General features: G+C 38.0%; 2 protein-coding genes and 1 long non-coding RNA gene across 8 annotated transcripts in view; 1 reads left to right on the top strand and 2 right to left on the bottom strand.

Annotated features, from left to right (window-relative positions):
* The window catches only part of LOC114149750 (protein NLRC5-like), a 1,536,511-nt gene that overhangs the window by 115,607 nt on the left and 1,408,440 nt on the right, over positions 1-12,464 (top strand). The window lies entirely within an intron of this gene.
* LOC114149825 (uncharacterized) overlaps positions 1-12,464 on the bottom strand; it is a 461,125-nt gene that overhangs the window by 55,217 nt on the left and 393,444 nt on the right. The gene's annotated exons all lie outside the window — the stretch shown is intronic.
* LOC114149751 (voltage-dependent N-type calcium channel subunit alpha-1B-like) overlaps positions 1-12,464 on the bottom strand; it is a 132,729-nt gene that overhangs the window by 40,470 nt on the left and 79,795 nt on the right. For 3 of the 6 annotated variants that reach the window (XM_028025808.1, XM_028025810.1, XM_028025811.1), the window contains exons 17-22: positions 11,629-11,696; positions 11,419-11,525; positions 3,908-4,477; positions 2,960-3,165; positions 2,157-2,286; positions 470-599 (exon numbers count right to left, since the gene is read on the bottom strand). In XM_028025808.1, coding sequence (XP_027881609.1) covers positions 470-599; positions 2,157-2,286; positions 2,960-3,165; positions 3,908-4,477; positions 11,419-11,525; positions 11,629-11,696 — 1,211 coding nt within the window. Of the gene's footprint in view, positions 1-469; positions 600-2,156; positions 2,287-2,959; positions 3,166-3,907; positions 4,478-7,000; positions 7,049-8,529; positions 8,593-11,418; positions 11,526-11,628; positions 11,697-12,464 lie in introns of all 6 variants that reach the window. The other 3 variants (XM_028025806.1, XM_028025809.1, XM_028025805.1) reach the window with 2 other exon arrangements.

Below are 12,464 nucleotides of genomic sequence, written 5' to 3'. Positions count from 1 at the left end.
AGCGAATGGACCGCTAATGTTTATCCTGTCAGGTCTCAGGTTCTGTTTGCTTTGCACTCTTCTACTCAAACACACAAAACACGTACACACACCTTCACCTCGGTTTGCCTCTGTGGTGCTGACTGAAATGCTAATTAGCTGTGCTTGTCTGTCAAAAAGAAAAAGCTCAGGCCACTTGTCTGCATGCATCTGTTCCCAACGTGGGCTAGCATGTCACACGTGGGAATTAAGAGAAATAGTTGATTGAAGTGGATGTGTGCCACACTCTGTCATTGTTTCAACAGCACGGTCAGTCCAGGTCACACGGCTGCACCTACAATACTTTAATAAAACGTCTTAGTTTAGCTTTTTCTTCACTTGACAGTAGAGTCCAAATGAATCAACTAGAGTGGGGGATTTTTATGGATTTGCGCACATTTTCAGACAAATACTCGTCGCCGCAGATGTTTATTTCTGAGTCTTGACTCACGATGTTGCGGTCAGCGTTGGCCTCCACCGGGTCCTCGGCGGCCAGCGTGATGCTGCTCATGGTGATGACAATCAGGATGCACATCTCAAAGTAGCGCAGGTTGACCACGTAGTGACACAGGCGCCGCACCCTGCAACACCAACCGCACAGAAAACTCAGAGGAGCTGCAGCTTGGCAGGTACAGACACATTTCAGTCACATATAAATGTGTCATGTTGTTTAGGGAAGAGAGCTTTCCAGACCAACCTGACCCACTGTGGACGAGCAAATAACTGACTTCAAATGTTTGCGGTAACTGATAGAAAGTCTTTACTTTCTGTCCAAAGTCTTTATTTTGGTCCAATTTTCTTTACAGAACTGTTTTTAATTCACACACGCTGGATAGTTATGGATTATGAACTACGGTGGTCCAGAAGGGTCAAATAAATGAAAAAGCTACAGCGGAAATTGTGCTGAAACAAAAGTTATGATAAACCTCCAGGCTTATCTTCCATTTTAGCAAAATTTCTGTTGTAGCTTTTTGCTGTTGTGATGTAGAGTTTGACTGTTGTGTTGTGACTTTTCCTTTTATGTTGCTTAACGTTTCTGTTTTGTATATTTTTGTTCTTGTTTTGTAGCTTTTGATGTTGTGTTGTGACTTTTTGTTGCTTTGATTTTTTTTTTTTTTTTGCCTAATCAAAGTTTAGATGCATTTTTATTGAAGTAATTTTGACAATAAGATGGTGTCAGGTTTGTTTGGTGCAGATTAAAATATTAGACCGTTAATTATTCACCGTGACGATCCAGCCAATTCAAATACTGAACAAAATCTGAGCTTCTTCTGGCATGCACAGGAGGAGAAATTATGCATTTCACTATTCAGAGCTTGCTGCTGTTAAATCGCCCTGCTAGTTTGTCCCCAACATTCCCAGAGGACGGTTTTTAAAGCATAGATTTCTGCTCGGGCTTCTCCACTTCTATCTGTGTGTGAATTTGTAAAGACCACAAACAGTGAGGTCTGCAAACGGCAGATATTTCACAGACGCCTGTTCCCAGAGTCAGAGCATAATTAGGAAAAATGGTGTTGAAATAAGCAGCATCTGCTTCCAGGAATAACAGTAACAAAAAGGACAAGAATCGTGAGCACTGTACAGCTGCTCTTTGTTGTTCCCCAGGATTTTCTCTTCGGCTGTTAATGTTGTTTATTATCAGTAGCTGTTTGTTTACATGTTGCATTTTGTTGTATGTTTTATTGATTTTGTGACATCTTTAATCTGTCCTTTTATCATTTTTGTACATGTAAATATACATAAATTTATACTCTATGTTTTTCATACTGTTTAATTCTGTCTGTTTCTATCGTGTTTAATCATTGCTACCTAAATGTTTGCTTTATTTTGCACAAACATAAAAATAAAAGTGTCACTAAGAAATAAATCCGATACATGAAGGATACAGAAACCAAGATCTGCCATCACAAATGTTGAGTTTTCAAAACCATATGCAGATTTAAAAAATATATATATATCCAAAACTATTTTTAACTTATCTCAACTCTAATCTAATATTCACAGGCATCTTTTATGCAAAACAAAAGAAAGGATTAGTTTTTATAACTCTACTGAAACTTTTTATTTGGTTATTTATTACTTTAGTCATATTAGAAATGTGCTGAAAGTATTTCTGCATGTTAAGTGTTGGAACCTACGGGTTTGTTTGTCCGAAGACGAACATGGAGCTGTAGGGAAGAATCTGCCGCGGCCCGTTAGCGGCCTCCTCCTCTTCCAGATCTTTCTTCTCCTCATTGAGCTGGAAGTTGCCACAATCGATGTTGTTCACTGGTGCAAAGCAACAGAAAATATAAATATCACTCATTTACAGAAACATGAAGACAAAACAACAATAAAGAAATGTAAGCTGTTGGTTATTGTAGGATTTGCTTCATTTGTTCCTCATTAGAGGCTTTAAATACATGATTCACGCAGATCTGGAGGCTAAAAACCAAAGAACAATAAAAACTTTGTTATTAATTTGAGAACTCATTCACTGCTGTGTGTCTGAATTAACATAAGTTCACAAACTCCAAGTTCTTGCAGCTAACGGCTACTGAATCGAGCTAACAGTTGCTAAGAGTGAAGCTATCATATGCTCAAAGCCAAAACTTAAGAGTCAAGCTTACAGCTAGAAGATAACCGCTACATATGGTTAAAGCTTCTCAAAGCTAAGCTGACAGTTCTTAAGATTAAGGCTAGTCAGAGTCCAACTAAGAATTTCTCAGATACTAGCTAATGGTGACTAAGTGTTTTACTAATGGCTACTGAAAACTTAGTTAGCGCCTATGCTAAGTCAAGGGAACAGCTATTTTAAGTCAGCTTACAGCTAATCAATCATTTAAGAGATAATGTATCTAAAACCTCACTTGAGCACAATTTTTCTTTTTTTCTGTTCAGAAAATAAACTTTATGGAAAAAGACACAGGATCATTTGCTTTTTGAGAAATGCTGCCCTCACTGGGAATGATGGTGGTTTCTCCAGGCGGCGCGGTGATGGTGACGGGGATGTGGACGGCGTTGCTGTTCAGGGCGGCCTGGCTGGCTCTGGTCGAGTTCTTCTGGTTGTCGGCATCTTCCTGTTTTTCACTCGGCGTCAAGCTGCTTCGCTTCAGCTGCAACGGACTCCCAGCAAGGCTGTCGTCCTCCGTTTCTGCCTGTTTGTCCCTGGGAAAAATTAATCTAAATGTAAATGACTTTAATAACGGAAACTTCAAACCTAAACTCATCTTCTTTGGTACAATTTAATGTGTCAGAAGATCTGATTTAATTATGACATCAGTGGAGTTGGGTAGTAACTAGTTACATTTACTCAGTTTCTTTTACTTGAGTAATTTTATGATGAAGTAGTTCTACTCTTGAGTACAGTTTTTGGGTTCTCTGCCCACCTCTGAAAATGATCAATCACTCAATATTTAAAAATTACATCATCAGACGAACCAAAATGTAAAGTTAAGTGGGAGTTTTGGTACTTTAAGGACGAAAATGACAATAATTCATATAAATAAAAAAAATAACAAAATCAGGGAAAAGAAAAGTTTTTCCAAATCAGTTTCTTTCAATGTAAAACTTATGAAAGTATAACAGAAACTGCAGGTGTGGGTCTGAGTCTGATGAGTTTCTGGTTAAACATGTTTGATTTTCATTCAGTGGGTAGAAATTTTACTCAAGAGTAGAAATACTGCACAATAAAATTACTTAGGTAAAAGGAAAAAGTACAGCGTAATAAAAAGTAATTTTTTTCAAAAAAGTTACTCAAGTAAATGTAATTAGTTACTGCCAAACTGATAAATCAATCAGTTACTAGAGTAGGATTAGTTTTTTACTCTTGGTTGAGTAATTTCTTGGACTTTTTCTTGCTGCAGTCGTTCGTCTCTTACTCCAGTAAACATCTGGATACTCTGCCCACCTCTGGATGCGTGAGGAGCGCAGCTTCTTCTCCCCGTTGCCGTTGTCTCCTCTCCCTTTCCCGTCGTCTTGCGCTCCGTTCGTCAGTCGCCCGTTTCCTTCCTTCGGCGTGCGGCGGGAGCGGTGATGACGATGGCCTCTCTCCTCCTCCGGTGACCCGGTTTGGGGGCGGAGCCTCTCTCTGTCCTGGGCAGCGTCGGCGTTGTGCTCCCTGCTGCGGCCGTGGTGGCTGTGGCGCCGGACCCCCTGGCCGTCGCCTCCGTCCCCGTTCCGGTCGCGGTGGTGGTGGCGCCTCCTGGAGTGGAAGCTGTCCCTGACGCCGGGCGCCGCCGCCTCCTCCGGTGCGCCGGCTCGGGGCTGGTCGCCGTTCTTGTCCTCCAGGACGAGCGGCCGATCGGTGTGCGACTTCATGTCGGGGTGCAGGTGGAGGGCGCTGGAGGCGGCGAGGAGCTCGTCCGGGTCCAGTTCGTTGAACAGCGCCTCGGTGCTCGTCTTCATGTTGTGCTTCCTCAGCTGGTTGGTCCGCTGCTCCCACACCGACATGGTCTTTGCAGAACGCTGCTGCTCCTTGCTGCAAGCATCCAACCAAAACACGGTGAGTAAATCTCAGGTTCTGATGAGTTCTGATGGGCCGGAGCCATGACATCTGTGGCTGACACATTCCCAGAAAAGCGTCTGGATGAGCAGAAACAGCAGATTTAGGTAGATGGATGGCGAGTTAAACGATCACATGAAGAGGAAAATGAAGAAACGTTTTCACTAATTAGATGTAGCTAAGAGAGCGCTAATGCTAACGCTAACGCTAAGGCTACGTTCACACAGCAGGAAAACCTGAATCTGGCTTTTTCACACCAGTCTGAACCGAGGATAATATACTTAACTAAAACTAATGAAATAAAGGTTAATATAGTTAACTAAGGCTAACAAAATAAAGGTTATCATCAATTTAAAAAAGATAGTTATTGTTAATTAAAACTAAGAAAATAAACTTATAGTTAACTAACACTAACAAAATAAAGGTTATCATCTTTAATTAAAATGAACAAATTGAAGTTATCATTAACTAAGGCTAACAAAATAAGTATTAATATTGTTAGTTATAGTTATTATAGTCTATGCTTTACGCTGCGTTTGGCTACCAAGATGGCGGATCACTTTCAGTTCCGACTTGTGGGAGCTATGCATTATCAGTATGAACTACCATACACAAAAAAATAAAAAGGGAATTGAACGTCAAGACCTGCTGTGTGAACGTAGCCTAATGGTCTGATATATGGATCCCAGTAAGTTCCAGCTGAATGATGGAAAAACAGTAAATCTGTCACATCAGTTTATAAATCTCACTTCCAGTTTAGTAAAATGTTCTCAGGTCGGATTTTACTGATGTTCTTAATGTAAATGGTAAAAATCTAAGTCCATCCCATAATAATGTAGCTGATTAACTCGATGATCCTGTGTTTGGTATCATTGACCCATTGATGACCCAGTTTGAGAAAAACTTTTGCTGTTGGACAGTCTCTCTAAAATCTGACTGGAATATTTTACAGTTCCCATAAAAGACTTCACGGTCAGGGGCGCTGCCAGGAATCTTGGGCCCCATGGCAAAAAATTTAATTGCCCCCCCCCACACACAGCTGCTGTTACAATTTTTTGAGTCTTTGTAATCTTTCAAAAGCGTCAAAATTTAAAGGCTTGCTACTGCTTTGCTTTCTTTGGTCCATTACTGATAACTAGCACAATATTTACTTCTCATGAATTTTACATGCAATAGTCCACATACAGTTTGCAAGTATGTTTCTTAATTTTTCTATTAGTTTTAGATACTGAAATGTCTCTCCCCACCAGCAACAGTCATAGGCAACATGCAAAATATTGCCTATGAAGCAAAAAATGCTATATAGTTGTATTTTATTCAAGCTGCAGATAATAACTTTAATAAAAAAATGTTTTCTCCATCTTTGTTAAAGATGTCACCATGTTGTGACAGTTTGTTATGAGAAATTTAATCTGTGAAAACAATCAATCTCCTCCACCTGAGCTACTATTGCTAGCTAAAGTAATGCAACGTTTCCGACAAAAATAACCAATCAAAACCAGGAGGAAGGTCTTAGTGCTGTCAATCATCCTCATTCATTCACTGCTAAATGTGCTAATGGTGGAGAAAAATCTTATCATTAAAGGAAACAATTTTATCTGCTGTCATTGATAGCTATGCTAACTAGACTGAGCATTCACAACAGACTGCGTTTGCTGCAGCACAGGGATGAGCAGCCACATGAGATTGTGATTGACAGCACTAAAACTCTCCTGTCTCTGATTGGTCGTTTCTAGATAGCACTGGGAGAAGGCAGAGGAAATAAATTTTTCACAGATTATCTCTATACCATGGCCACAGTTTGGTAACATTTTAGATACTTGGCACAAAACTAATCAATAATTATCGATATTGACCGATATGAAGCGTATGTATCGTGATATGTTTTTCTGCCGTACCGTGCTTCAACATATTTAAATGTGTCCATTTGACATTGTCTGTGGCGTTTGTGAAGACTTTGTGAAGAGTCTTATTCACATTTTGAAAAAGACTCTGTGGATTTTTTATGGTCTTTTCACTGTCAGTTCTGTCCTGGTTTAGACCATATTTGTGAAGGATTTTCCTGTTTGCTGTGGTGTACCCCAGGGATCCATGTTGGTTCCCACTTTGTTTTGGAAGGAACCTCTAGGATCCATTTTCAGTAAGATGTGAAACAGGGATTACAATGTAGCCTGATAAAACTCCTGCTTATGGAGGTGACTGTATCTGCTGAGGATAAATTAATGACATGCATTCGATTCCATGTCTGCTGCTTTCGCCCCTATATGTAATGGAAGAAACAAGGTTGTACTTAAATTTGAACAACATTCATTGAAGAGTTATTTCATGTAAGTGTTCTGTTACATGATATTTGATTAAAAAAAACAAAAAACAATTTGCATACATGCATTTTTCCCCCAAAAAACAAGAAGGAAGAAAATTAAAATGATTAAGACATTGAGCTATCTTAACAGTCCAGACTGACATGTCCATTCATGGAACCGTTTTCTATGTGGTCACCTGTATTTCAAGATATGTCGAGTGGGGGAGCAGTAGACTGTATAACTCCTAAAAGACACACAGACAGAGAAAACACAGGAACCAGACAGACAGGTCAAACACACACAGACAGGGAGTTTTGGTACGGCTGCACTGGATAATGAGAGATTAACTGACAGGACTGGACCGGTCATTTGTTAGAAATAAGACATAAAACAATAGGAGAACGTGTATAAATATTTTTATCTTATAAGCAAATTTAAGCCTTTTTTTTTACAGATTTATTTAAGTAATTAGAATAAGGCTGGATGATAAATCAATAACAATATACAATATGTCTAATATTCAATATTCAATCTATATAATATAGCATTTTGGGAGATGTATGCAGAGGAAAGACTTTTGCTAAACAAAGTTGATGGAATCAACTCACTCGCTCGCTCTTTGATTGCCTAGCAACGACCTGCTGGGTGAGAAGCAGTTTCAAGTCCACCCCCCCCCCCAAACTTTGGTTACTTAGCAACGGCCTTCTGAGTAACTGACGCAGCAACAGTTTCATGTTTCTCCACTGCGCCGCTTAAGAGCTTAAAAATAAAAAATAATGTCATGAAAAGAAAACTGGATAAAACAGGAAAGGTCACAACAACAGTTTGGTAGAATTTAAAATATTTTAAACAAAAAACTAATAGATAATTATCAATATCGACACTTATAGTGATATGTTTGTCAGCCATATTGTACAGAAATAATTTGGAAGATTAATAAATAGCTTCTTTCAGGAATTCAACAGTAATTAATTTTTTTACAGAGTGAGAATTAGTTCAAATAATTCTGATAATTGTGGCTTATAGTTAATAAAAAACCCAAAATTAAGTTTCTGGGTTTTTTTTGTTCTTTTGCAGTGAATGTGAAGGTCGTAACAAACCATTTCTTTAATAAAAATCCTTTCTAATTTTCTCAGAAACTGGATTTTAGGTTTTTATGAGCTATGTCATATGCAATTTTAACTTTTTGAAATGAAGTAGTTGAGCAAATAATGATTTTCCGACGCTCCTCTGTGACCAACAAAGAGCAGATTACCGATGTTAGAGCGGCTTCTTGGTTACTTTATCCCACCGTCATGTCCGGGGGTCTGCCATGGCAAACACACTGGAAATGTCAAACTACTTTTGCTGACAGCAACACTGGGAAATTAAGCTTTTATAAACAAATTACTGGGATCAGAGCGTACAGAGCAGAGGAATTACTGGAGACACCAACAATGATGAGCTGTAGAAACACTAGTTACTGTCACTTTACACTCCAACTCTACCGCTTTATGTAATGAACTAAACACAACATTTTGTTCCTTCTAGCAAGATTAAAAGTTAGCCTTAGAAAGCTTAAGTCTAAAACAGGAGAAAACAATTAGGAGAGTGGGAAAGATTCGTTTTAAGAGCAGGATAAAGTGTCAATGGTAAAATGGGAGGAATTAAGCGATGGAGAGAGAATAAAGGACAAAAGGAAGGAAAGAAAGGAAGGAGCAGAAAATTGAGAGAGCGATAACTCACGGTGACTGAATGCTGGTGACGGACGACCTGCGAGAGAGTGCATCTTGATTTTGCTTTACAAAACTGTACATGCAGAACAAAAACAAAAGGAAAAGAATGAGACGAGAAATGTGGAGGGAACAGGTGGACGGTGTGTTTACCTGTCGGTGCCGTCCACCTGTCCCTACACTCTGTGATTCACACTGTTTCTATGAAGCTGCTCTGAAAACACAACAGCAACCTGAGCCTGGAGCGATTCGACAAAAACCAAAAACCATCCAGGAGTTTCATTCCAGAGCACGAAGATTTGAAAACAGGCAAGTTTTATTCTCATAATTAAAGAACAAACAGCTTTGAATCTTTTTGCTTTGCTACTAAAACTAAACTTTCTTCTGGAGCTTCTGGTATGACAACGAATTAGGGCCATTGTAGATAGAACAAAAAAAATAAATAAAAAAAATCTGGAATTTATTTTGAGAGTAATCTCAGACGTTTTCTAAAAGAAAAAAAAAGTTTGAAAACACAAAAATCTTGAGCTTTTGGAAATAGGATTAGCACCATAGTAAAGCTAACTGCTACAAAATGTTACTGACAGGACCTGAGTACAACTAGCTGCAGAAAAAGACTTGAATTAGCCATGTAGCAAAGTCAACTGCTACATTAAATTATCGTTAGCATTCTAGTACAGCTAGCTGCAGCAAGAAGCTAGGTTAAACACTGTAGCAACGCTAATTTCTACACGACATTACTGTTGGAAGCTAATTGTAGCTGCAGCAAAGCCAACTATTACATGACATTATTGTTAGCACTCCAGTTGAGCTAGCTGCACCAAGAAGCTAGGATAAACACTGTATCAACGCTAACTGCTACATGATGTTATTGATTGAGTACAGAAAGACTAGGATTAGCTATGTAGCAAAGATAAATGTTACAGGAAGTTATTATTAGCACTCATGGACTGTTAGCTTGCAGCAACATCCAGGATTAGCATCCCCGATGCCAAATTCAGAATATTTGCACCAAATTATGGTATCAACATTTCCAAAAAGTCCTGACTTAATACTTTACTGCACTGTGAGCTGGAGAAGGATTTGGGAATGAAACCCTGAGTTTTTCTCAACAGGAATCAAACAAAAACAAAACCTGTCCAGTCAAAACAAAACAAAACCACAAGCCTTTTAGCATAACAGTCAACAACCAGAGGAAATCTTTCTGACATGCAGAAACCAAACGCACAACATCACACAACAACAAAGGAGAACGACTGGGAAGCAAAACACCTGGAGATGTTCAGCACTGATCAGCTGCCGGGTCTAAATGACGTCATTCTCAGTGGGGAAAATGGCAATTAAGGAGCAAAGATAATCAATTAGTCACATGAGTAGACGGCTGTGAAACCTATAACAATAATATAAAAGCTGGGCAAAGATTAAAACTGAAAATTAGCAAATCCAATATTATGGAGCTCATCCTGACCTTTAACCTTTCTGCTTGTTTTTTATGAGTCCAGATTAGCTGACATGTTTGCTCCTATTTTTACAGTAGCTTCACTATTAGGTGTACAAATTCTCCTAGTAGGCAATTAGTCTTTACAGTCTCTGTCTGGGGGGCCATTTGGGGCCCTTAATCAAGAATATCCTGAAATTGGTTTGCCAGTTCAGTTAGTTACTGCAGCGCATCAGGATCATGATAGATGGAAAACATTAGGAGTAAATTTCAGCCTAAAAAACTTAGAAACTTTTAGATTAATTTAAGAAATTTTCTAGAAAAACAAGAACATTTCAGAGTCATAAAAATTTAACATTTGCTAAAAACTCAGAAATTTTGAGATTATTTTCAGAAAAAACTGAAAAAAAAACTCAGAAATTTTGAGAATGAGCACAAAGATTTTCGAGAAAAAGAACTTAGAAATTTCAGTTTCAAATGTTGAAAATTTACTAGAAGAAAATTAAAATTTGAGATTAATCTACAAAAATTTATCGAAAAAAGATGAACATTACTGAGTTTCAAAAGTTGAAGAACTGCCAGAAGAAAGAAAAAAACTCTGAGATTTGGAGATTAGTGTCAGATTTTATTAGGAAAGAAAACTTTGAAAAATTGGAAAAACTTTAAAAAGTAAAAAAAATTAACTTTTGAAACTATTCTTTTTGAAATTTTGAAGAACATTTCTGAGTTATTTCAAACTCAGATAATTTTAGATTTTCTTCTAGAATATTTTTTTGGCAGAAATGTACTCCCATTTTTTAATATGCTGTTGTACAATTAAACACATCAACAAAATCCACTGATAAAACTTTGTGGAAAATTTTTCTTTGTTTCTTCAGAAGCTACATGAATCTGAACAGTTTTTATTTTGTCATTTTCATGGAAATATTAAAAGTTTGGTGTGATTTTGTCTCACAAAACTCACCATTACATTAATATACAGTATATTATAGTAATATACTGTAATATACATTTACAGTATGTTATAATATTATAATATTGCAAATAACATTTGCAATATTATTCATTTGCAAAGCTAATTTTATCCTGATATTTTTGTGCAGATTTGACATCTTAAATATATATCTGTATAATATCTGTAGAACAGGGAGCAACAAACAGGAGTTAATAAAATCTTCTTTCATTGTTTTTTTAGTAAAATGTTAATTAAACCCAGCAGTAAAACAAACAATTAGGTGAAAGCTGTTAGTTGAAACTCAGTGCTTCCTTAATTGCAGATAAAGTTGGAGAAGACAACAGCTAGAGCACGGTCATAACGGGGATAAGATGAGGAGAAATGCAAACAAACAAAAACACGTTTCTGAGACAGAGAGGGGAGAACATCCAGAGAGAGAAATGTAGAAAAACAAACATATTTCCCTCCTTTTTGGGAGCAAACAGAGCGAGAAGGAGGCAGAAACTTACGCAGCGATGGAAATGTTGGCGGCTGACATCGGGCTGACTTCTTTTACTTCCAGAGCTTTCTGCAGAGCGAGCTTCTTATTGGCTGCTTCCTCCTGCTCCTCTTCATCCTGCCAACCCAAAGCTCAGGTTTTATGTCTCTCAGCTGAATATCTTGAGGACACAGGAGAATATAAACTACTTTCCATTGGTCTTGGTGATTTCTGAGCCCACCTTTGTCAGCTCTTGGGCGTTGGCGAGGTTATCAACAGCGATGGCCAAGAAGACGTTTAGCAAAGTGTCTGAATCACAACTTTCAGGAAAAAAATACACATAGTGGCAAAATATTTTTAAAAATATACACCTTTTACTATCTTTATTTCCACTAAATCTGATATTGGACAACTTTAAATTGCATTTATTAGATTTGAGAGACAATAGGAGTCACAACTGAGTGACAAATTCAGAAAGTTGGTGAAAGTCAGTGATAATTTGATACAAATGCAACAAAAATGTCCTGATGGCTCTTAACACGATGCTTCTGCCAGTGATGTTGAATCTATAGTACGACATTTATTCACAATATGAGAAATAAAACAATCTGTGTGTGTTTCTACACCTCAACCGTCAGTTTCAGCCTTGCAAACAGCATCAGGACTCCAGCACTCACTGTGAGAAAAACCAGATAAGGATGGAAAAGAATGAATTATGCACACAAAATCTAAAATCTGTGCAAAATTCTGCAGTTTTTATGACTGTAGTACAACTGAATTAGAAATATTTTTATTTTTCCTCATTCTGCAATCCTTCTTCATCTCTTTAACGCAAATCGAAAGCTTTGCTTTTTTTGTTCACTTTTTGAATTTGAACTGCTTTGTTCAGTCTAACCTTCTATGCGCAACTTGGAGGTGTGTGCACTTCTGAACTACATTCAAAATGACAACATTTCTCTTCGTCATTATGGCAGATAATGATGTTTATTCTGTACCCAGAATGCATTGCTGTAAAACAGTAAACGGTTTAAAACAGGGGTGTCCAAAGTGGTGCCGGGGGCCATTTGTGGCCCTATG

Source organism: Xiphophorus couchianus, chromosome 8, assembly GCF_001444195.1.
Source record: "Xiphophorus couchianus chromosome 8, X_couchianus-1.0, whole genome shotgun sequence".
Classification (NCBI taxonomy): Eukaryota; Metazoa; Chordata; class Actinopteri; order Cyprinodontiformes; family Poeciliidae; genus Xiphophorus; species Xiphophorus couchianus.
The sequence above is the reverse complement of the archived record's forward strand: the minus strand, read 5'-3'. Positions and strand labels throughout refer to the sequence as shown.